The sequence below is a fragment of the Podarcis filfolensis genome (genome assembly GCF_964270895.1).
Source record: "Podarcis filfolensis genome assembly, chromosome: 1".
Taxonomy (NCBI): domain Eukaryota; kingdom Metazoa; phylum Chordata; class Lepidosauria; order Squamata; family Lacertidae; genus Podarcis; species Podarcis filfolensis.
In genome coordinates, this window is record NC_139604.1 from 20,970,202 (window position 1) to 20,995,120 (window position 24,919).

The 24,919-nt window shown below is 45.4% G+C and overlaps 1 protein-coding gene across 1 annotated transcript in view; it reads right to left on the reverse strand.

Moving 5' to 3' along the window:
• The window catches only part of LOC310743372 (dynein axonemal heavy chain 11-like), a 219,287-nt gene that overhangs the window by 160,239 nt on the left and 34,129 nt on the right, over positions 1 to 24,919 (reverse strand). Inside the window, exons 17-24 of the mRNA XM_083573553.1 lie at positions 19,947 to 20,171; positions 18,650 to 18,741; positions 18,260 to 18,386; positions 18,009 to 18,158; positions 16,622 to 16,855; positions 13,241 to 13,372; positions 10,932 to 11,092; positions 2,274 to 2,430 (exon numbers count right to left, since the gene is read on the reverse strand). Coding sequence (XP_083429679.1) covers positions 2,274 to 2,430; positions 10,932 to 11,092; positions 13,241 to 13,372; positions 16,622 to 16,855; positions 18,009 to 18,158; positions 18,260 to 18,386; positions 18,650 to 18,741; positions 19,947 to 20,171 — 1,278 coding nt within the window. The remainder of the gene's footprint in view (positions 1 to 2,273; positions 2,431 to 10,931; positions 11,093 to 13,240; positions 13,373 to 16,621; positions 16,856 to 18,008; positions 18,159 to 18,259; positions 18,387 to 18,649; positions 18,742 to 19,946; positions 20,172 to 24,919) is intronic.

Genomic DNA, 24,919 nt, shown 5'->3' on the forward strand with positions numbered 1-24,919 from the left:
AGAGGTTTAAAGACTGTCTCAAAGCAAATCTTTAAAAATGTAGTATAAACACCAACAATTGGGAAACACTTGACTGTGAGTGCACCAATTGGAGAACAGCCTTTACCAAAGGTGTCATGGACTTTGAAGACACTCAAACTCAGGATGCAAGGGAGAAACGTACTAAGAGGAACACATGCTTGGCAAATCCACACCATGATCAACTCCCACCTGGAAACCAATGTCCCCACTGTGGAAGGACGCGCGGATCCAGAATTGGCCTCCACAGTCACTTACGGACTCACTGTTAAAACCGTGTTTATGGAAGACAATCTTACTCGGCTACGAGTGATCGCCAAAGAAGAAGACAAGCTTGCAAAAGGGAGGGAGGGAGGAAGTGATTTCCATCACCAGCCACGCACTAACCCGGCAGCCCTCCACTGCTTCCAGGTGTCTCCCTCAAACCACCACAGCAGATTTTCAGATGCTGAAGGGTGATGGAGCAATATGATGAAATTGCTTCTCCCTGCCGCTGGCCCCTTCTGCTTTCTGAAGGTTTTCTGACCAGAACTCTGCTCAGTGGAGGCTACCATTGGTGGGGGATTCACAAAACTACTCCAAACGTTTTCCAGCCCTGTTTTCAATAAGGGCCAGACTTCAAAGATGACAATTTGCAGTAACATCTATTAGGCTCTTGGTTATCTGTGGGCTGATCTACAGGCCAGAAAATCTCTCCAAGCACAGGTACCGCTGCCCATCTCAGTTTCTCAGGGCTCATGGAAGGAAAATGATTTCCCTCAGTTCTCCAGTACTATTTACCACTCTATTAACAAAGCTTGATGCAAATGTTTTCATGCTTTGTAAATTTTTGGAATTAATTAACAGAATTCAATTAACAAGGCCAGGGGTCTACCTATTTAATTTTCATACTCATATGATCTCTATTATCATCACATTCAAATCACTTTAATGTATGTATCTGCACATCAGTCCTATGTGCTGGGTTGCTTCACTGAGTTATTTCGCACATGTATGATGCTGCACCAATTTAATTTTTTTAAATCACTATTTCAGTGAATGCTACTTGAGCTATCAGAATACTTATAACACCATTACTCCACAAATTTGAATATGGTTCATGATATTATTCTGGTTAATATTATTCCAGCAAAAGTTATTATGGCATCATTTCACACAGCTATAGCAGAGAGCATGTTTCATTTATTAGAAAGGTGCACTAGCAGTTAAAATTTGTACCTCACAAATGTTGTAATATTAGAATAGTGTGTATTTTATTATTAATGCCTCATTTTGGGACGGCAGGCTACTGGACAGCCCCCAGTCTATGGCAGCCACACATGCACACCTTAAAAAAAAACCCTGGCACATAAACCCAAGGCTGAACTTCTTGCATGTCCTATATGCAGTGCTGCCCTTTGGAACACAAGATAGGACAGCACACATGTGCAGTTGAAGCTTATCTTCTGATGTAGTTAACCTCACTAAATATATATATATATATACTGCAAGAATTAGCCAGTTATCTGAAATGTCACCTGTGTTAACTATACATGTGACAGTCCCTTCCATGCCTGCAAGCAAATTGTATTGACAAGAGGTGCTCATCCATCATATCACTATGTAAACAGGTGACCATTTGATCTGAGTGTCTTTTTAATCCTTAATTAGAGGTGTTCATAACAGTAGCCCTTGACTTGAAGAATTCATAATTAAATTTTTGCTTTTTCTTCTTTTTCGCACTCTCTGGGTTGCATTGATAGTCCGACTCAAAGTAGACCAATTGAAATTACAGTGGTACCTCGAGTTACAAATGCCTCAGGTTACAAACGCTTCAGGTTACAAACTCCGCTAACCTGGAAGAGTTACCTCAAGTTGAGATCTTTGCCCCAGGATGAGAACGGAAATCGTGTGCTGGCGGCGCAGCAGCAAGAGGCTCCATTAGCAAAAGCACGCCTCTAGTTAAGAACAGTTTCAGGTTAAGAACGGACCTCCGGAATGAATTAAGTTCGTAACTAGAGGTACCACACACAACTAACTTAGGTCAGTTAATTTCAATGGGTCTACTCTAACTAGAACTAGCATTAGGTACAACTCATTGAAACCTTCCCTGACACACAAAATAAGTGCAATAACTATTAACACTTTTTATTTACACATGTCATATTTCATCATTCCAAAACTATTTACAGATGCTAGTCATCATCCAGTTTGTTAATCTGCTCTTGACAAGAATAATTTTTTAGGCAGTAAGTATTTTAAACAAAAACCAGTACCTTATAATCCATTTGTTCAGAGCAGTTGAAAACATAGACCATCATTCCAAGAGAACGGCCTAAGTCCTTGGTGGTTTCTGTTTTTCCTGTTCCTGCAGGGCCTGACAGTGCACCACTCATGTTCAAGTGAAGAGACTGTGTCAGTGTAATATAGCATCTGTAGTAACAGAAGCATAAGTTGCTTTCTGACATGGGCTTTCTTGCAGTAGTTTTACTGGCTATAATGCTAGCACTTCTAACCTGATTTTTAATGTTGCCTTTTATAACAACAACAACAACAACCACAACAACAACAATTTATTTGTACCCAGCCCATCTGGCTGAGTTTCCCCAGCCACTCTGGGCAGTTTCCAACAAAGATTAAAAATACACTAAGATGTCACACATTAAAAACTTCCCTAAACAGGGCTGCCTTCAGATGTCTTCTAAATGTCAGGTAGTTGTTTATCTCTTTGACATCTGATGGGAGGGTGTTCCACAGGGCAGGTGCCACTACTGAGAAGGCCCTCTGCCTGGTTCACTGTAGCTTCGCTTCTCTCAGTGAGGGAACCGGCAGAAGGCCCTCAGTGCTGGACCTCAGAGTCCGGGCAGAACGATGGGGGTGGAGACGCTCCTTCAGGTATACTGCATCGCTGTGGGCTTTTTAATCAATATATACTGCCAGGTCACAATACATTTTAAATGGCAGGAAAGAACTATATGCTGGTATACTGCCACCAATTTCTTCAATGCAAAACACCCTGGATTTACTGAGTTGGGGAAATTACCCCCTGAAACAATTAACATGGAAAGGAGCACTAATCTCTTTCTAGATTCCAATAGATTTGTAGAAGTGGTTTTTATGCTGTGTGAAGGATCACATAAAATGCAATGAACAACTAAGCGAATGTCGTGGAGATCAAATAAACTGCCGTCTGAGCCCAGTCATATTTCTGTACATCAGAAAAGGCTGCAGAAGAAGCACATTAAAATCTAGCCAACAATGCAGGAATAAAGAGTACTTGAATATTATTAGGTGGTAGTAAAGTAACTACCATACTGTATCATTCTTGCCAACCCTGGCTAAAGGGAGCTCTCCAGGGTTCTGTTCAGTGATGACTCACCTTGGACTGGACTGGACTTCTGAACTGACATTACTCTTCAAAACCTAACAGTTTAGTTCAACCTATGAGGACCCTGAGGACCTTACTACCACCACTCCTCCAGGAAGCCAATGCAAGGGAAGGCAGGAGTCTACTAGACTCCACATGTTTAGCAGGTTAAACTTCTCTGTTCCTCTTTCTCTACAACTTGAAACGCTTAGCATGCGGTGTAAAGCACCTGGTAAGCATGGAATAAATGAAGTCTGTCAATTCATTTGTACAATCAGCACTTATTTGCATGTTATGCAAATTATGAAATCCAGTAGCCCATTTAGTCACATCTTGAGAAACTGAGGCTCTTCCAACCCACTCTCATTAGCATCCTCTAACCTAGATCCCAGTACAGTGGTACCTCAGTTTAAGAACTTAATCCATTCTGGAAGTCCGTTCTTAAACCGAAACCATTCTTAAACCAAGGCACGCTTTCCCTAATGAGGCCTCCCACCACCAATGCCCTTCCACCATTCGGCTTCCATTCTTAGAACGATGTAAAGTTCACAAACAGGGACACTACTTCGTTTTGCGGAGTTCGTAAACCGAATAGTTCGTAAACAGGGCTGTTCTTAAACCAAGGTACCACTGTATTATCTCCCCGCATTACCCTATCCCAACTTTCACCTGGTCCTCCTCACAAGCCTAGAGTTGCTGTGTTATAGCTAAGGTCCTTGTTGGTAAGGTCTCAGGTGGAAAAGAATCACAATACTGGGTATTTTAAATTGACATCTTCATAGTTATTATGGACAGTAATATAAGAGTGCATTCCAATCAGAGGTAACACCAAGAAGCAAATGGAGAGGTCACTGTGTAGCAGTGGCTGCAAATGATAAAAGCCCAGATCCAGAAACAACAGTAGCACCTTGAAATGATGGGACAATCAGGGAACAAATACAGTGGTACCTCAGGTTACAGACGCTTCAGGTTACAGATTCCGCTAACCCAGAAATAGTACCTCAGGTTAAGAACTTTGCTTTAGGATAAGAACAGAAATCGTGCAGTGGCAGCAGGAGGCCCCATTAGCTAAAGTGGTACCTCAGGTTAAGAACAGTTTCAGGTTTAGAACGGACCTCCAGAACGAATTAAGTTCTTAACCCGAGGTACCACTGTAGTAGATTGTTTTATCGCTAGCAAATTACTATATGTGCACCTCCCAATATATTATTACTATTCCTTGTTTTACTAATATTCACTGTGCTTCTAGATGGAGCGATTTTTTAGTGTCAGATAAGCCAACTCAGAGTGCCTCACGCACACATAATCCAAAAGGTGATTGTGGTGAACTCCATGTTTATCATAGCTAGTCCAAACAGCTGGCCAGTGGCCCAAAAGGAGCAACATATTGCTAGGGTTTTCTATGGAACTCTCCCACTAAGTAGCGTTCAGTTCCACCAGACAGAATTGATCACCAAAGGGACTTCTATTAATGGTGTAGAAACTCAAACAAGGTATAAAGCAATAGAACAATTTTATTACATTTCCCCCCAAGGTGATTTATGTACAGTGGTACCTCAGGTTACATACGCTTCAGGTTACATATGCTTCAGGTTACAGACTCCGCTAACCCAAAAATAGTACCTCGGGTTAAGAACTTTGCTTCAGGATGAGAACAGAAAACGTGCTCCTGCGGCGCAGCAGCAGCAGGAGGCCCCATTAGCTAAAGTGGTGCTTCAGGTTAAGAACAGTTTCAGGTTAAGAATGGACCTCCGGAACGAATTAAGTACTTAACCCGAGGTACCACTGTATTTATTTATAAGAAAAGAGATTTGCATACTGCCATGTGATTAAAAAAAATCAAAGCGGTTTACAGCAATAAAACCATAAAACCATAAATAAAAACGATAAAATAAACGATAAAAGCAGACATCAATTAACAACTGTGGGAGGGTATATTCTTAATTGCCTGCATAGACTTAGTGGAATAGAAAAGTTTTAAAACTGGCACAGAAATCATCTGTTGACTCACTAATCCACAACAGCAAAACTAACCATATAAAAAATAACTTTATCTGTGCAGATTTCCATGTTGATTAGTGCTAGCCTCAACCTCTAGTTGGAATCCAGCAGGATAAGCATGGGTGGAAGGGCACAAAACAATATCATTTGTAGAAAACAAAAACTGCACTTGGTTTACAACAATTTCTCCTCAAACTCTTCATCCGTAGAGGAAGCCATTGGCCTAAGCAAGTCCCAGAAGCATTAATTCTACTCACTGTCCTGTACTACACTGCTAAACATTTACCGATAAGTTTGACAAGCTTTCCGCCCCCTAACGTTTCCTCCTTGATTCCTCTTTCCAAACTAAAAGTGTCGTGTATGAACTTTTGGTGACATTTACTCTTCCCAAGGCCCCGTCTTGGCCTTTCCCCTTCCACCATTTATTCAGCCTCGGTTGAGACAGCTTTCTAGGATTCCTGCCACTGACATTGTTCGCTAGCTTGAAGAAATATCTTCTCCTATTTACCGCCCTGTGGTCTTTCATCTCTCATTCTAGAAGGCCCCACCAGGTCCTCCAGCTTTCTCTGAATCCTCTTCTTCCTCATTAGTCTTCTTCTCCGCCCTTGATCTTCATCTCCCTCACCTTTGTGATTGTCTTTTGTGTGCTCTCTGATATCTTTGACTTCCATAAAACCTTTCCCCGTAGCGCTACCATACTTTTGCTTTTTTCTGTGACCATCTCCACATGATCCTCTAACCCTACAGTACTTCTTATTATTACTGTATACCTGTTCTCCTTGTACTTTGCAAGTAGGTCTGCCTCCATTGGCTTCTGAAGGAGTGGGCTATTTCCTTTGTCCTTTCCTGATCACAATGCTCTACTTTTTTTCCTTAAACTCCACAAGGTGCCCTCCTTTGTTTGTTCTTGCATGCCCTCCTCCAGCACATTGATCCTATGCCTTTACTAAGATCTAATTGATCATGTCACTCTCTGCCCATCTGGTGAAATCTAAGTGGCCGGCCTTTCCTATCTTTTTTTTAACCAGCTGTTTCTGTCATGTACAAGAATGTTATTGTTATTTTCAAAACTTTTAAAGTTTCACACACACGCACACAAACGGGGAAGGATAGGTGAGGGATTCAGTTATAGCTAGGTGGATAACTTCATTGTTTAAAACCCACACACCCTGATACCTTTCTCTTAGAGGCCATAAGAAACGCCTTAACGTATTATAAAGAATGGGAAAAAGTTTCTCCCAATGCACAACTTTGAAAGAAGCATGGGACATTATCTATTTTATGCATTTTTACTGCAGAGAAAAAGAGCGCTTTTCTAGCTATTATGGAAATGTAACTTTTCTGCCTATAGTCAGGAATAGTATGAGAAGGGCCATGGAGTAGGTAGAAAATTCACCACACCAAATGCTGGTATTTAATAGACTACTTTCATGTTGCTTTGTCTCCTGTTACCTTTCAAAATAAGAGCGCTGTGAAACTTATACAAAGCATAGAAATCAGAAACACCTAGCTTAGCAGGAAGATAATATTCCCCAGCATACGTGAACAACATAGATGTTGTTCTTAACATTATCTCCAACTAATTCCTTTGTGTCCGAGAGCATTTGGTGAACTGGGTTAGCCTAAATAAACAGCCTATGAAAATTAAAAGCTTGCTGATGGATGAATTTCTACTAAGACAGTCCAGTTAAAACAGTTATAATCTGAAGGAGAAAAGCTTGGCCCTTGGATGTGGCCTCTGATTGCATTGAGGTCAGGATAGCAACTTTATCTAATTCTAAGTCAACACCATGACAAATTCCTTTAGGTGACTGAAAGAGGTGCTTCTGTTAAATGGACACTTGGCCACAATAATCCAAGGCCACAGTTCAATTTGAAATTTCTGTAGTTGTTGTTTTTTTTAAAGCATCTACCTGTAGAGAGTATTGTTAAAGCTATGGTTTTCCCTGTAGTGATGTATGGAAGTGAGAGCTGGACCATAAAGAAGGTTGATTGCTGAAGAATTGATGCTTTTGAATTACGGTGTTGGAGGAGATTCTTGAGAGTCCCATGGACTGCAAGAAGATCAAACGCATCCATTCTTAAGGAAATCAGCCCTGAGTGGTCACTGGAAGGACAGACCCTGAAGCTGAGGCTCCAATACTTTGGCCACCTCATGAGAAGAGAAGACTCCCTGGAAAAGACCCTGATGTTGGGAAAGATGGAGGGCACAAGGAGAAGGGGACGACAGAGGACGAGATGGTTGGACAGTGTTCTCAAAGCTACCAGCATGAGTTTGACCAAACTGCGGGAGGCAGTGGAAGACAGGAGTGCCTGGCGTGCTCTGGTCCATGGGGTCACGAAGAGTCGGACACAACTAAACAACAACAAACAACACCTGTAGAGATCCATTTAAGACTCTGTGAATCATGCCACATGTTCTTGCTTTGGTATTTCAAAGCCTATAATGGCCATTGAGATGCTTATTTATTAAGAGCTCAGTCCTGTATATTCACTGAGCCAAGTCTGAAGGGAAGAGTAATCTGAAAATGATTATGGAACAATACATTCAAACTTGAGCACTAATGGGGATCCTTTCCTGACATGGAAAATGGGTTTGCTTGGAGACAGAGCAAATGAAGGGAAAACATTTAATCAGTGATTATCTTTGTGGTAGCTTGATATTCACTTCATCAGCACAACCTGCCCTTTATTATATTTTTCAGAAATCCTACCTTCTTTTAAATGAAGGCAGAAAAAATAATTAGGAAGGTCTGGACAGCAAAAAATAAATTAAAAAATGCCTCACAGTCCTCTTGATCTTATTCTCAGTTCCAGCAGTTTGCTTGTCTTTAGAAACCACACACAAGATTTTGATTTTCATGTACGCAGGCCTGAAATCTAGTCATCTATGGTCATGTCTGGTTTAGATAATTATGACAGGATCTGAGTCTCCTAATAAATCAACACCCAGAAAACAGGTGTGGACATCATCTTCACTAAGCCTCAGCACCATCCAACTATTATCAAAACAGGTACCCAAAGTACCCACAAAATCTTGTTCCCATATGCAACCCTATCAAAGATTGGTCCATTCTGTGGCTTAGACCCTATGTTGCCCTTCCACAAAGGAAACACACATTCCATTCACTGCTGGCTCAATTTTTCTCTGTTTTTCTCACCACCTCCCACATTCTTCCAGTGGAGCAGATTTTCAGGAGACAAGAGAGGGCTGCTGGAGAAACTGGCAGAAATTACCTGCCTGCCTCCCACCCCTTCCTTCCTTCTGGAGCATCTCATGAGCAGAGCTCCACTCATGGCAACTTAGCATCCAAAACCATTATCTTTATTCGTATCGTCTCCCACACCACCACACACCACCACAATGGCTCAATATGCCATTCTTCCTGGAACATTTCCAGATCAGCAAAATGTAGGTGGAAATTCTCGATGCCAGGCAGAAAAACAAGTGCCACATACTATGTTTGAGGCATGCATCACAATGAGGCATTTACAAGCCTGGTAAAGACAAAGTGTAAGCTATCCCCCATGTAAAATGATCCTTATGAAGGTTGTGAGAATCAGCTTTTTCTTACTGGTGTCATGCATCAGAAAACGCAGCTTTGAAAATATCCTGTCTTTTGGAAATGTTGTCAAAACTTTCTCCTGTCTTGACTTTTTTATTTTTTAAAAAAATCTTTCCTGGAGCTAATCTTTATGCCCTGATCTCACTATTCCCAGCCTCCCTTCATCTTCTGCAGAAAAGACGCCAGAAAAGAAATACGATTTTTGACGCTAGGCGGGCCAACCGTGCCTGTTTAGAGCACCTAGGCTGTGCCCTGCTTTGTGTTTCTGTGCGTATGTGTATCCCGAGTACAAAAGATGCCGATGCCTGTGGAAAACAAATCTCATTCACTTCTTAGAAGCTTATTTCCTTGCCTGATCCTTACACAAAATGGTAAATTAATAGGAATTTTCCATATTTTCATGCCACTTGGCAGCTTGATTATTTAAGTGCTTACTCGGTGCATTGAAAAAGAAACCCTAATCACCCCTTCAAAGTACATGGCTCCACACAAGGCTTCCCATGTCTCAAAATACAGAAGGATCATCATCACCATCATAATAGCGTGGCAGCTGTGCTTTCTGCTAGCCAGGAAAGTTAGTCCTGTATATAGCAGACACACCTCAGCTACTGTCTGCCATCTGCCTAGTTAGCAGGCAGACAGCCACAGGAGGAGACAGAGACAGCTGCTCCCAACAATGCAGAAAACATCAGTACTTCCTTAAAGGCTCTGGCAATGTGGATAAACAATTTCGGCGGAAAGAATATTCAAAATTGCTGCAGATTTTCTCCCTGCAACTGTTATTATGCATTGCACCACAACAAGATGATTATGTTCAGTGGAAAGTGATTTTTATTCAGCAACTGTTAAAAGAGTTCTGCACAGGCGCTTTCTTTCTTTTTAAACAGAGTGCTAGATAACAAGTCTAAAGGACCATTGTCCTGGAGAAAAAGCATTCATTCCATGCTAAAATAATAAAGGGACGTTCTTTTTCCTTTTTTAAATGAAATACACAGCTATTGTGGACCAATTCAGCACTGCTTCTTCAGACCCAATGATCAACATTAAGAAAATACAAGGAAACCTCCTGAGTTCAGAGACGGGGAAGCTCTCTAGATATCTTTGGACTCCCAACTCACTTTTGGCCATGCCGGCTGGAAAGGAGTCTGGTGGGAATTGGAGTCCAACACCATCTGAAGTTCCACAGGCTCTCCATCCCTGGTCTGTTTTAAGAAGGGAATTGCAAACGTTGCCCTCCTCTCTGAATATTCACATTGTTCGTCACAGTCCTGGACCTTTCGATATTTTATTCTTGCATGTTCACTGGCAAATCATGAGATCGAGAAGAACCTCTAAGAGGATGGAACATGAAGGCCTACCACCTACCTCTCTTACAGCCACCTCCCTTCAACCAGTTTCAATGCGGTCCTCACCTGTCGGTCAGTGATGTATAATTACAAGCCTGGGGCTGTTTGGATTTGGCTTTGATATCCCGCTTTATCACTACCTGAAGGAGTCTCAAAGCGGCTAATATTCTCCTTTTCCCTTCCTCCCCCACAACAAACACTCTGTGAGGTGAGTGGGGCTGAGTGAGAGACTTCAAAGAAGTGTGACTAGCCCAAGGTCACCCAGCAGCTGCATGTGGAGGAGCGGAGACACGAACTCAGTTCCCCAGATTACGAGACTACTGCTCTTAACCACTACACCACACTGGCTCCAAGGTATTTGTAAAAGTACTGAAACTGAGCGTCACAAATGTTGACAAAGCACTTGTCCTGCTCTTCATCCCACCTACCACCTACCTCTCTTACAACCGCCTCCCTTCAACCAGTTTCAATATGGTCCTCACCTGTCGGTCAGTGGCGTAATTACAAGCCTGGGGCTGTTTCCAAGGTATTCGTAAAAGTACTGAAACTGAGCGTCACAAATGTTGACAAAGCACTTGTCCTGCTCTTCATCCCACCTACCACCTACCTCTCTTACAACCGCCTCCCTTCAACCAGTTTCAATATGGTCCTCACCTGTCCGTCAGTGGCGTAATTACAAGCCTGGGGCTGTTTCCAAGGTATTCGTAAAAGTACTGAAACTGAGCGTCACAAATGTTGACAAAGCACTTGCTCTGCTCTTCGTCCCACCTGTGGCGCAACTGCGATAGCCAAGTAAACGCCTGTCCGTTGGAAACCTGAAATGTAAAGAGGAAGAGAGCAACAGGTTAACAGATGTTTCCAGAAACAGCCCAAAGCGTAAGGAGAGAAAAGGGCGGTCTGGACTGCAGCCTTTCTGGCCACAGTTGCTTCTTGCGCTGGCTGAACATAATCCGCTTTTGAAACTCCCCTGAATTTCAAAAGCAGCTTATCAGGTGCAGGGCTGCTGTATAAGAGCAAGGGGCAAAGGGATCCTACTGCCCCCACAGAGTTCCCTGCGTGGAGCCCGGTGGCCTATAGTTTAATGCAGAGATAAAGGGGCCTCTAAGCTCCTTGGCCTCACACTTGAAGCTTAAGTAGGACCCAGTCACCAAGCAGAAGAAAACAAAACACTCTTTGCATACGTTTATTGGGCACAGCTATTCAATTTACCTCTTGAAACCATCAGTTGGTTCTGCAAAGGGCAAGCCATTGACAAAGCTCAGCTACTTTTCTCCATTTCTTATATTCCTTCCTTAAAGACAAGCTACACAGAATATATATTGCCCTCAACAAGAGCTCAAATGCTTAGCACCTCACACTGCAGTAGCCTAAACCACTAGAGCAGTGTTTCTCAACTTGTGGGTCCCCAGATGTTGTTGGACTACAACTCCCATCATTCCTAGCCAGCATGACCAGGTCAGGGATGATGGGAGTTGTAGTCCAACAACATCTAGGGCCCACTCTGGTGAGACAGTCTGCGGGCAGGTAGGGTCTCAGTCTGCGTACCAGATGGAGCTGATAAACAGCTGCCCTGGACACAGAATTGACCTGTGCCTCCGTGGACAGCTGTGAGTCCAAAATGACTCCAAAATGACAGGCTGCGCACCTGGTCCTTCAGGGGCACAGTTACCCCATTCAGGACCAGGGAGTCCTCCACACCCGCCCACCTCCTGTCCCCCCAAAACAGTACTTCTGTCTTGTCAGGATTCAACCTCGATCTGTTAGCCACCATCCATCCTCCAACCGCCTCCAAACACTCACACAGGACCTTCACTGCCTTCACTGGTTCCGATTTGAGAGGTAGAGCTGGGTATCATCCGCATACTGATGAACACCCAGCCCAAACCCCCTGATGATCTGTCCCAGCGGCTGCATGTAGATGTTGAAAAGCATGGGGGAGAGGACAGAACCCTGAGGCACCCCACAAGTGAGAGCCCAGGGGTCTGAACACTCATCCCCCACCACCACTTACTGAACACAGCCCAGGAGGAAGGAGCAGAACCACTGTATAACAGTGGCCCCAGCTCCCAGCCCCTCTAGATGGTCCAGAAGGAAGTTATGGTCAATGGTGTCAAAAGCCATTGAGAGATCCAGCAGAACTAGGAAACAGCTCTCATCTTTGTCCCTAGCCCGCCGGAGATCATCGACCAGTGCGACCAAGGCAGTTTCAGTCCCATGATGAGGACTGAAGGTTTAGACTAATATGCCACCCAGTCCCTATAAGAAGCTGCAAGGTACATGCCCCTCTACTTCTCTCAGCATCTGCTACCTGAAGAAGCTGCATCACTCTGCCTAGTAAGAGAGCCATTCCTCAGTGCAGCCTACTGAGAGCATCTTGCTCACCCACCTCCCTAAAAAAGAAAACCCAAAGCTGTAATTGCCTTCTGTGTGCAAGACATGAGCTTTACCACTAAGCTGTTAGTACACACACATTTTGAGTGAGGCCTAGAAGGAGCTTTTAAGTTATCATTGACGTCTTGCCGGGTGGGGGGTGGGCAGCCAACAATGCACTAAAAGAAGAGAAGAGAAAGTACTCTGCCAAATTAATATCCAATCATAGTATTTTATACAATTTAAATCGCAAAGCCAGCTGGAATAAATGCACATTTTCATGGTAACATTTAACAGGTCTGGGACAGATCACGGAGAACCTGCTGTCACTTTATAGCATACATTTTTAATAAGACACTTTAAACATTTGGACAAACACACACATATCTATATATATTTAAATAGCATTTTTTCAACTGGTAAATGCAATTATCTTCAGTCCTGAATCAAAAGAAAAAGGACAGAAATTGACTGGATCAAAATATTCTGTCATCATTATACATAAGCAACCCGAAATCTTTTCAACAAATGAAATTATTCTTTATCTTATGCTTTTAAAAATGCATTAGGGTAATTGCTCTGCAACAAATTACCTTCTGTGCTATAAGCTTGGCTACAACATCTCTAGCATGTACATCAATTGTGCATATTGTCATGATCTTCTGACGATCTCCAGGGGTGAGTTCCCCTAACAGCATGTTTATAAGGGCGTTCAGTTGAGCAATCTGCAAAATAATTATATTTCAATGGAGATATTACACTGCGAAGGGGAAAAAACCTATTATATGTCAAGTGCTAAATGGAGCAGTTCTGGTAGCAAGGCATATTTATTGGTGCTTTTAATCAACGCAAATAACTTTTGCAAACTAATAGTGGTATTGTTTTCTCGTAATTGTAATTTGCTTCCTTAATAACAAAGATACACTTTTCAGCTAGTAGCCATTACTTTTATTCCAATATGAATTAAATACTGGTGGGCAGACTCATTTGTACTGCATTTGCTTTCGTGTTCAGTGTGATGGAATTATTAAGAGGTTGAAATGTAGCACATATCACACAGCATTTTAGAAAAACAATCCGTAATAGCCAAACTGTGCTTTGTTATTTAAACTCCTTTATCAAGATTAAGAGGGGGGGGGAGAGGATTGTGTTCATTTATTCTGCTGCATTAGGAGTACAATCATATGCTTAAGATCTGAAGGCTGAGGTGCTGTAGAATTGGGCAGAAGCCTATCATGTCAGTGGAATGCCACTCCTGTCTAGGGAAAAGGGAGAAATTAGATTCAGTTTGCATTTAAAGGTGAACGAATGTGTCTGATGACTGTCTGCTACTACGAGCGGCTGTGGTGGTGGTGGTTAGGGAACTGTTCTGTATTGTCTGCACTGTGGCTTCGAGTCCAGGAAGTCCCTCTCCTTTGCAGGCAGGGGAAAGGTGAGTGGAATCATCTCTCTTATCCCTCTGGTAAGGCTTAAACTCCCCTCTCCTGCTTCCTAGTCCCATGCCCATTGCAGAGCACTGGACAGTGGCTGCTATCAGGGTGTATCTGCCATTGCTGCATATCCTTGGTGACCAGGCAAAAGGCTCCCTCTCCCTCCCCGGGTGACTCTGGAACCCTTGTTCTAAGAAGGGCTGTGTATGCTCTATGCCAGGGGTTGGCAAACTATGGTCCGCGGGCCAAATGAGGCCCGCAAGGGTCGCTAACCTGGCCCGGCGGCTGTATGAGCTCCCTGGGAAAAAAGACAAGAAAGAGGGAAGCCGCTGCTCCTTCTCACGCGAAGTCCTCCTTCAGGAGGTGCAGGAGGAGGAAATGGAGGAGGCGGAGATGCCGCTGGTGGGAAAAGAGGCACCATCCAGGGCGGGGGAGGAGGCGAGACATTTACGGGGGGAGAGAAAAGAGAGAGGGTGGGGAGAACAGGCAGGAGCTCTCCCCACTGGCTGCGCGGCGGCAGTATACCTGAAGGAGCGTCTCCACCCCCATCGTTCTGCCCGGACGCTGAGGTCCAGCACCAAGGGCCTTCTAGCGGTTCCCTCATTGTGAGAAGCAAAGCTACAGGGAACCAGGCAGAGGCCCTTCTCTGTAGTGGCGCCCACCCTGTGGAACGCCCTCCCATCATATGTCAAAGAGATAAACAACTACCTGACATTCAGAAGACATCTTAAGGCAGCCCTGTTTAGGGAAGTTTTTAATGTGTGACATCTTAGTGTATTTTTGGTCTTTGTGGAAGCCGCCCAGAGTGGCTGGGGAAACCCAGCCAGATGGGCAGCGTACAAATAATAAATTACAGTGGTACCTCGCAAGACGAATGCCTCGGAAGACGAAAAGCTCGCAAGACGAAAGAGTTTTTCGTTTTTTGAGTTGCTTCGCAAGACGATTTTCCCTATGGGCTTGCTTCGCAAGACGAAAACGTCTTGCGAGTTTGTTTCCTTTTTTCTTAAAACCGCTTGAAGAGGTGCAGTTGCAACTGACCGTGCTTCGCAAGACGAAAAACCACGCAAGACGAAAAGACTCGCAGAACGAATTAATTTCGTCTTGCGAGGCACCACTGTATTATTATTATTATCTGGCCTCCGCTGCTGGCGGGAAGGCCTCTGGAGACCTTACTGCAGTCCAGAGCTTGCCCCGCCGCCAGTGCGGCGGTGATTCAGCCTCCGCTGCTGGCGGGAGGGCCTCCATCCCACCCCCAAAGCATGGAAGAAGTGCCGGCAGCAGGAGGCCCAGCAGGTCGCAAGGAAGCACCAAACCCAGGAGAGGACCCCCCCCATCCAAACAATGACTATCATCAGTGCAGGTAAGAATTTTTTAAAATTTTTATCATCTACAATACCGTCTGGCCTGCCTAGTGCTCTTGCATGGAGCGTGTCCTTTTAAAATGCATCTGTGGGTTATTTGTGGGCCCCTCCTGGTGTGCATAGTGTGCATAGGAATTCATTCATTCCCCCCCCAAAATATAGCCAGCACCCCATATGATCTGAGGGACAGTGGACCGGCCCCCTGCTGAAAAGGTTTGCCGACCCTTGCTCTATGCAGCCCCACTGAGCAGGGAGGCTGTGTTTTATGCCTTCTTCCTCCCTTCTGTGTTTATGTGGCTCATCAGATAGCAAAAAGGAGAAGCAATAAGTGGATGTGAACTCCTGCTTGGAAAGGACGCCTGGGATCTGCTCCACCTCCAGCCACTGAGATCTTTTGATGGAGCCCACTTTTATTCATGTATTTGTTGAAAGGAACTTGAATACTGCTGAATATTTCGCAAATTCAGCGGTCCCTCATGACTAGTGTGGCAGGCCATCCCCTGTGGAGCTCGCTGCCAACAGAATACTGACATGCTTCCTTTTAGAGTTTTTTACGAACTGTACTGAGTTCAGACAATCCTTTGGGACACGAAATTTTTACCAACCAGTTTTTTTATGTTTGTACTGATGCCCTTGTAGTATTGTTTTTATGCGTGCACTGCCATATTCATTTTTGTGTGGGTGTGTGCCATAAATATTTTAATAATAATAATTGGTGCTGGAGGAGATTCTTGAGAGTCCTATGGACTGCAAGAAGATCAAACCTAGCCATTCTGAAGGAAATCAGCCCTGAGTGCTCACTGGAAGGACAGATCGTGAAGCTGAGGCTCCAATACTTTGGCCACCTCATGAGAAGAGAAGACTCCCTGGAAAAGACCCTGATGCTGGGAAAGATGGAGGGCACAAGGAGAAGGGGACGACAGAGGACGAGATGGTTGGACAGTGTGATCGAAGCTACAAACATGAGTCTGACCAAACTGCGGGAGGCAGTGGAAGACAGGAGTGCCTGGCGTGCTCTGGTCCATGGGGTCACGAAGAGTCGGACACGACTAAACGACTAAACAACAATAAACTGTCAGCAGCAAAGGCTATTTCTGGGGCTGATGCTGGGACATTTGTGTTGCAAGCTGTGTGTTTTGTGGCACGTTACACATGCTCCCCTTTCGAGGGCTATTGCACTTGCCTGTTTGCGATTGTAATCTTTCAAGGCCGTTTCAAAGCCTTCCTCGAGCCGGTCAAAAGCCATTCTGACATCAGCTGCCCACCAGATTTGACTGCTGGTTAAAGCCACTTGGGCCGGGAAGTCAAACAGCCACTGGTCTCGGGACTTATCCTCGTAGGCTGCCACAGCTTCCATTATCTTCTGCTTGACTGTCCTGTGCATGGCCTCCTCTAAAGAGCTTAACCAGCATTCTGCCTGAAGCATGTAGACAGGCACACCGATATTACAGAGTCAAGCAGTAGAAAAACCCACTTCTTTCTAACGTGCTTTCGTGCCTCTTTCATACAATGTACACAGACAAAGGAATAGAAGGGAAATCATTCATTCAGATATGTCCTTAGACTCAGTAACTCCTGCATGCCCCCCCATTCACTCCCCCTGCGCTCGACAATAGGGGGAGCTCCTCTCCAATTCTGAGGTTCTAGGACTCTGTGCTTTTAGGTGGTGCCTATCAATGACCTTTCACACAAGGTCCTGTTTTTTGCAGTGTCGAAGGTTGCGTGAGATTGCAAGTTCCTCTGCTTTCCTTGGACCTATTATTCCAAAAGCCCTTAAACAGATGCAGGAAGAGGCTGCTGGCAGGCTGATAAACACAGTACAGCGGTACCTCGGGTTAAGCACCTAATTCGTTCCAGAGGTCCGTTCTTAACCTCAAACTGTTCTTAACCTGAAGCACCACTTTAGCTAATGGGGCCTTCCACTGCTGCCATGTGATTTCTGTTCTCATCCTGAAGCAAAGTTCTTAACCCAAGGTACTATTTCTGCATTAGCGGAGTCTGTAACCTGAAGCATCTGTAACCTGAAGCATATGTAACCCGAGGTACCACTGTATTAAAAACATATATATATATATATATATATATATATATATATATATATATAAATTGATTTTCACATATTACTTTACAATACCGATGTACCAACGCCAACACCATTTCCTCCCCATCCCCCCATACATTTACATTTCTATGTCCTCAATCTATCATATTATTCTTTTCTCCTTCCTCCCACTTCCCTCCGCCCCCACTCGATTTCCTCCACATTATACAATTTACAATAATCTTTGCATTCTACAACCTTCTCAAATCATCTATATATTCTTATTATCTTTCCTTACTAATTTTTCTTCCAACCATGTATTAAAAACATATTGGCTACGCTTCCCAACTGCTTCTGACCTTCCTTTTATTTTATTTTATTTTTAAAATAAAATACATAAATAAAACAAAACAAAATAAAATACTTGATTTGCACTGACTTGCTGTGGACTTTGCTAAGCTAATTGTTCTCAGCTCCAGATCCAGATATGATACCCTTCTCCTGGCTTGCTCTCTGCCTCTGGATTTACCTGCCCCTTGCAGAAACAGGGCTCCGAGAAGACCACAAACTCTCCTTCTCTGCTGTACATCCCTATGGCCATTTGTATTTCAGTGTTTGTGTCCTCTTCAAATTTAAGGTCGGCCACATTGTCAAAGAGCTTCACCAAGTGCCTGGTAATCTGTTGACCAGGTTTACAAAGTTAATAATGTTATGGCTTCAGTTTGCTGCCATCAAGAATTAGCAAAGCAAACAATGTCAGTGGGAGAAGAAGAAAAATACCTGCTTGGGATGTGTTCCTTTAGAGATGATTTCTAACAAATCCACTGCAGAGACAAAATAGAATCTTGGAAAGGTGAGTCTCTTGGCATCTAAGTAGTCGGCTAAGGATTTCTCACAAAGTGTGAGCCTGAAAAAGAAAGTCCACAAATGTAAAAGAAAGAAAGACAATGATTTCTAACATAAATTAGAATTGCCAGTGAGGTAGTCACTGGAGTCAAGTACTAATAATCTATCTTGCAGAAGATAGATTGCTGGCAGATCACTGAGCAAGGCTTTTGATTTTCAATTATAGCAACAAAAATTCTCCCCTCCTTTCCACAAAAAGGGCTTTTAGAACCCTGTTCAGATGTATACTTCCATAAGTAAGCCTTAAATCCATTTAAGTCAAACCTTTGTTGAAGAACTTCCAGTTTTCCAAGTAATCCCATCTGGTTTGTTACTTCTATGACTTTTTTTGCCTTCACCACCACAGCCATAAGTTCCTGAACAACCAAGAGGGAGGAAAAGCAGAAGGAAATGAAAATAATATTTCAAAGTGGGATGGAGCTTCTTTTTGAGAGTCAACAGGGCATTTCAAGCAGAGTGTTGCATTTGCATAGGGAAGAGGGTAAAAATCTCTGCTCAGCCATAAATGTGAATTTAAGATAATCTGGCTAAGTCATATTTAGTCTGAAAAAATATTTCTGTTAGAATTACCTGCTTTATGTGGTTAATTGTGAGAAAGGATCTGGGCAAAGAGGTTGAATAATAGTAGTAGTAAGTGATGCCAATAAAGGTATTTGATTTGATTTGATTTAGTAATAGTAGTAGTAGTAACTGGTTCCAAGGTGGGATACAAAAAAAAAAAAATTAATTCAGAATTTTAAAGTAATTAAAACAAATTACCATCATGGGACTAGAGTGGCTACAAAACACACACATCTCAAGTGTGAGAGGCCAGGGTAAAGAGATGCATATTCAGCATTCACTATACAGTAGTTTATTATTATAATAGTAACAGAGCTTTGAAGACGGTCTTTAAGCTGTCACCAGATCAACATGACTACCCCTTCGAATTTGTATTTATGCAAGAAACATGTCACATTAAAAACTTGAAACAAAAGCTAGTTCTGTCCATTATACAAAAGTATTTCTGCACAACTGCTTGAAAGTGACTCTTGATGACCAAATGTGACCAGATGAGTGACGATTTAATAGCCTCTAAAAATTCAGCAGCTATAGAGCTTAAGGGAGATTAAAATCGTGGGTTTCCGGTTCCGGTCCGCCTTAATGGAGGCAGCCCCCATGGCAGCGGGAGAGTGTAGGCGATGGAAAAACAAGGATGATATAGGGTAAATCATTATTGCAAATTCCTCCCAGGGGTGGGTGAGGGGAACGGGCTTCACTCACAGTCTGTCTCGTTACCTGGTTCTCACTCTGACATGGAATGCAGGGGCCAGGGAGGCGCTGAGTGCAAAAGCACTTCGCCTGGCAAATACCCTCCTACACCACCATTAAGAAGCAGAGGTTCCCCTGTTAATTAGAGCTTAATTGGACTAAAGTATATGTGCATGCCAGAAGAGATGAATTACAAATTGCAGAACAAACCAACAGCGAGGACTTTAAGGTTTGAATTTGAGATAAGTCTTCATTCTTTTCTCTCTCACATAGTTTATGGAGAAGGAAAGATTGAGATGCTTGTTCATACCTTGAAATCCTTATCAATCCCCTCAAATCTTTTAGCATCTTCTGAAAGCTGCTTCCGTATATCCTCAGAATTGGTGAAAATACTCTGGAGATGAGCCCAGGTTTGCTGCACTTCCAGCCACAGTGAAATTACCATGTCTGCTACCATTAAGATCTTTTGCCAGCTACTGACCTCCACCAGGAAATATTCCACATATTTACTCATCAGGATGTTCTGAAGCAGCACCTGCAACAATATTTGAATACAGCCATGTACGGTATTTATTAATTTGCAATTTATATTTATTAGTTGCCTCTCAAAATGATTTAACTAGGTTCTATAATATATATCAAATATAAACAAGGGCAGGATCTACATTGATCTGTAAAAATGTTATTAAATGTAAGGTCATATAACTCTCAATGCAATTTTCCACTGTCGAGGGCTCGCTGCTCTACAGCGCCCTCTGGTGTCACATTTTAATAACACATTTCTAATGTTATAAATGACCAATGTACATCCGCCCAAGGTTAAGACTAGGAGTGAATGAGTCTGTCAGTTTTGTTTTCTCTCTGCTTCTCATTTTTCAAAGTTTACTATTTGCCCCATTTCTACATTTAAGAAGTCCACATGAAAATTCATATAGATTTTAATGCGCATTTCTCCCAATGTATGTATTTTGTGTGCAATTTTGTCTAATAATACACACTCCCACAAATATTTTTTGCTAATATACTGCAGTTTTATAGATAATATTCACTTTCTGGTGGGAGAACTACAGGATAAAATTCAGAGAGGTGAACCTTTTGAAGGTTAGCTGTGTTTCAATTCACTTACCGATTCAGGAAATTTTGCATTGAAACAGTATTTCCTCCCATCCCTAATTTAAACAATGATCGTCATTTGGGTTACATTCCTCTTGCCACTCTTCCCAGAGGACAACTGAAATATACTCAGAGTCGCAAAGTGATTTCATGCTCTTTATTCAGCTCATAGTGGTGAGGAGGAATGAATGAAAGTCCCCTCAAGGTATCTGCTTTATATACATTATTTACACAATGGGCTGCACATGATTGGCTAATTCCGGAATTCTACTGTAAGCCAATCAGGTTGTGGATTCACTTCTATCTGGAGCATGATTGGGTGGTTCCTGCCAACCAATCATATTGCTGCATTGTTCTAGGACCAATCTGACTGCTGCATTCTGAATCCTATTGTTCTAGGACCAATCAGACTGCTGCAGTTTGGATCCTATTCAACTCAGTACATAACACCCCTCCCCTCTAAGTTCCAGTCCTGCCCGGGAGGTCGCATTCATAGTCCTCGAGGTACGCCGGTGGCCTACGTGTGCGTTGCGGCCTGGGGTGTTCCCTGGTCCGGGGTTCAGGTTCTGGCTCATGTTCCAAGGATGCTGGCTGTGATGGGCCTGTCTGGTCTGGTGCAACCGGCTCGCTCAGTCGTGGTTCTGGTTCCGGTGTCCTTTTGGCTTCGCGGGTCCTCTCTGTATTTACTGATTCTGCCTCTCCTGCTGGCCCCTCCTGCTCTATGGGCCTCACTGCCCCTCTGTTCCCTTGGGACTCCTCTGACCTTTCCTCCTCCTGGTTTTCTCCCAGGAATCGTCGCCGTATCTGGTCGCAGTGGCGGCGCCAGCATTGCCCCCCATCCGTTAGCACCTCGTACGACACGGGACCAGTGACCCTGGTGACTGTGGCGGGTACCCATGCTGGGCCTGCCCCAAAATTCTTTGCGTACACTGGGTCCTGGGCCTCGAAGGTCCGGGGGTTCCTGCCTTCCCCCACCACTACCTCATCCTGAGCTCTATCGGGGTGAAGGCGGTCCAATCTGATTGCAAGGCGCCGACCCATTAGTAGTTCAGCGGGGCTCCGGCCAGTCGTTGAGCTGGGGGTGCTGTGTTGTGCTAGGAGGAATGTGGCAAGGCGGTACTCCCAATCCCCTTGCGTCATGCGGCGAAGGGTGTCCTTGGTGGTCCGCACCATGCGTTCTGCTTGGCCATTGGTGGCAGGGTGGAATGGCGCCGAACGGATGTGGCGGATGGCGTTCTGCGCTGTGAAGGTTTGGAATTCTCCTGACGTAAATGCAGTCCCGTTGTCTGAGACGAGAGTGTCAGGGAGCCCGTGGGTTGCAAACAGCCTGCGTAGTACCCGGATGGCTGCGGACGTAGAAGTGGACGGTACCAGTGCGACTTCCAGCCATTTGGTGTAGGAGTCCACCACTATGAAGAATGTTTTCCCCTGAAAGGGGCCAGCGAAGTCCACATGCAAGCGTGACCATGGTGCTCGGGCGGACTCCCAGGACTGGACTGGGGCCCTTGGGGGATCTGGGCGGGATTCTTGGCAGGCCTGGCAGTGTTTGACCCAGGCCTCTATCTCTCCGTCGATCCCCGGCCACCACACATAACTCCTGGCAAGGGCCTTCATTCTTACTACCCCTGGGTGTGTCTCATGTAGGGCTGTGAGGACCCTTTTGCGGAGGGGCTGGGGAACAACGACCCTGCTTCCCCATAACAGGCACCCCTTGTGGGCTGACAGTTCATGTTTGCGGGTTGTGTAGCCGGTGAATTCTGGCCCGGGGCTGCTGCTGGGCCATCCCCTCCACACCCAGTCCAGGACGCGGGAGATGACCCTATCTTTCTTGGAATGGTGTGCAACTTCTTGTGCCTGAATGGGGCGGTCGGGAAACAGCTCCAGGCTCATAACCTCTTGTGCAGGTGCTGGGTCGGGGCCTGTTTCCGGTAGTGGTAGCCTGCTGAGGGCGTCCGCATGGCCCATCGCCTTCCCAGGGCGGTGAATCAGTGCATACTGGTAGCTGGCAAGGAAAATTGACCACCTGAGGACACGAGGAGACAGCACTTGGGGGGTCTGCTTTTCGGAGGCAAACAAGCCAAGCAAGGGCTTGTGGTCAGTCACCACGGTGAAGGGCCGCCCGTACAAGAAATCATGGAATTTTTTTACTCCCTTCACGATTGCCAGACCCTCCTTGTCGATTTGCGAGTAGTTCCGCTCGGTTGCGTTGAGTGTCTGGGAAAAGTATGCCACCGGTACCTCTCTTCCATCCGGGAGTTGGTGTCCCAGGACAGCGCCAATGCCATAGGGTGAGGCGTCGCATGCTAGCACCACCGGCAGCCTCTCGTCGAAGTGTGCCAAGACCGAGTTTGAGACAAGCAAGTCCTTGACTGCCTGGAATGCGGCCTCCTGGCGCTGGCCCCACACCCAAGGGGCCCGCTTGTCCAGGAGTCTGTGTAGGGGCTCCGCTACCGCCGCCTTGTGGGGAAGGAAGGAATGGTAAAAGTTCAATAGTCCCAAGAAGGCCTGAAGTTCAGTCTTGTTCTTGGGCGCTGGGGCATCACAAATGGCCCGTACCTTGTCCCCAGTCGGGTGGACCCCTTCTGCGTCCACCATAAATCCCAGAAAGTCCACCTGAGGCACTCCTAGTAGACATTTTTCCCGCTTCACCTTGAGACCCGCCGTCTGGAAACGGTGCAGAACGGTGCGGAGGCGGTCCTCAAACTCCTCTGGTGTGGGCCCGGCAATCAACACATCATCGAAGAAGGGGGTGACGCCAGGAATCCCTTTAAGGAGAGAGTCCATTAGATTCTGGAATATGCCTGGTGCCACGCTGACACCGAATTGCAGCCGCTTTACCCTGAACGCTCCTCTGTGCGTCACAATCGTCTGTGCCTCTGCTGTGGCCTCATCTACTGGCAGTTGTTGATATGCTTGGGCCAAGTCCAGCTTGCCAAAAATTTTCGACCCAGCCAGGGTGGCAAGGACATGGCTGACCACTGGCACTGGGTATGCATGGGCCGTGAGGGCCTTGTTTATGGTACATTTGTAGTCTGCGCAGATGCGGACCGAACCATTCGGCTTGACGGGTGTGACGATTGGGGTTTCCCAGGGGGCATTAGGCACCGGCTCCAGCACGCCTTGCTCCACGAGTCGGTCCAATTCCTCGTCTATACGGGGTTTCAGGGCGAACGGGACCCGGCGGGCCTTGAGCCTGACTGGTCGTACTGCGGGGTCAAGCTGTAGAGCAATGGGGGGGCCCGTATACTGTCCCAATTTCCCATCAAAAACCCCCGGAAATTCCTTGCATATGGCGTCCACGTCCACTTGTAAGCTCGTGTGGTTCACCCCGGTGACGGCTAGCCCCAGTGGTCCAAACCATGCCAATCCCAGTAAGCTAATGTAGGGGCCCTTGACCACAAGCAAGTCCAGTTGCCGCGTCCGCCCTCGGTATTGCACCCTGAAGGTCCCCACCCCCATTGTGGGGACCTTACGTTTCTGGAAGTCCCGGAGGGTGAATGGGGCCGGCCTGAGTTTGGGACCCCCAGTAGGACACAGTTTCCTTAAGGTCCTTGCCGAGATTATGGATAGAGTTGAACCCGTGTCAAGCTCCATGCGGCATGGGGCCCCCTCTATCTGTACCTCTACATAAATTTTCTCTACGTTGGGGTGGGGCAACTGGTATACCTGGAAGTCCGTGAGCTCCGTCGAGTTGCCTTGGTGTGTTGGGCCCCGGGACCTGGGGCTCTTGGATTGGTCATCTGATGCCTGGCGTCGGGTGGGCCGAGCTCGACACACCCGGGCGATGTGTCCCAATTTTCTGCACTGCCTGCACTCTGCGTTGCGGAAACGGCAGGTCCTCCTCTCGTGACTGTCTCCACAGCTTGCGCAGTTCCCTGCTTCTCGTCGAGGCAGCTGTGGTATGTGGGCTGCTTGAGTGCGCTGCTGTACTCGGTGCACCTCCTCCCTGTTGGATCCTGAGTCGTCGGTGAGGTCTTCGTGGTGGACCCTCGGTTGGGACGGCTGGCTCGGCCGTGCCTCTTGCATCGACCTCTCGGCAGCTTCCGTTGCCAGGGCCTCCTCCAGAGCGACCTGGAACGTTAGGTCCTTCTTAGCGTAGAGGCGTCGTTGCAGCTTCTCATCCTTCAGGCCACCGACGAGGCGGTCACGAAGCATGTTCTCCAGCTCTGA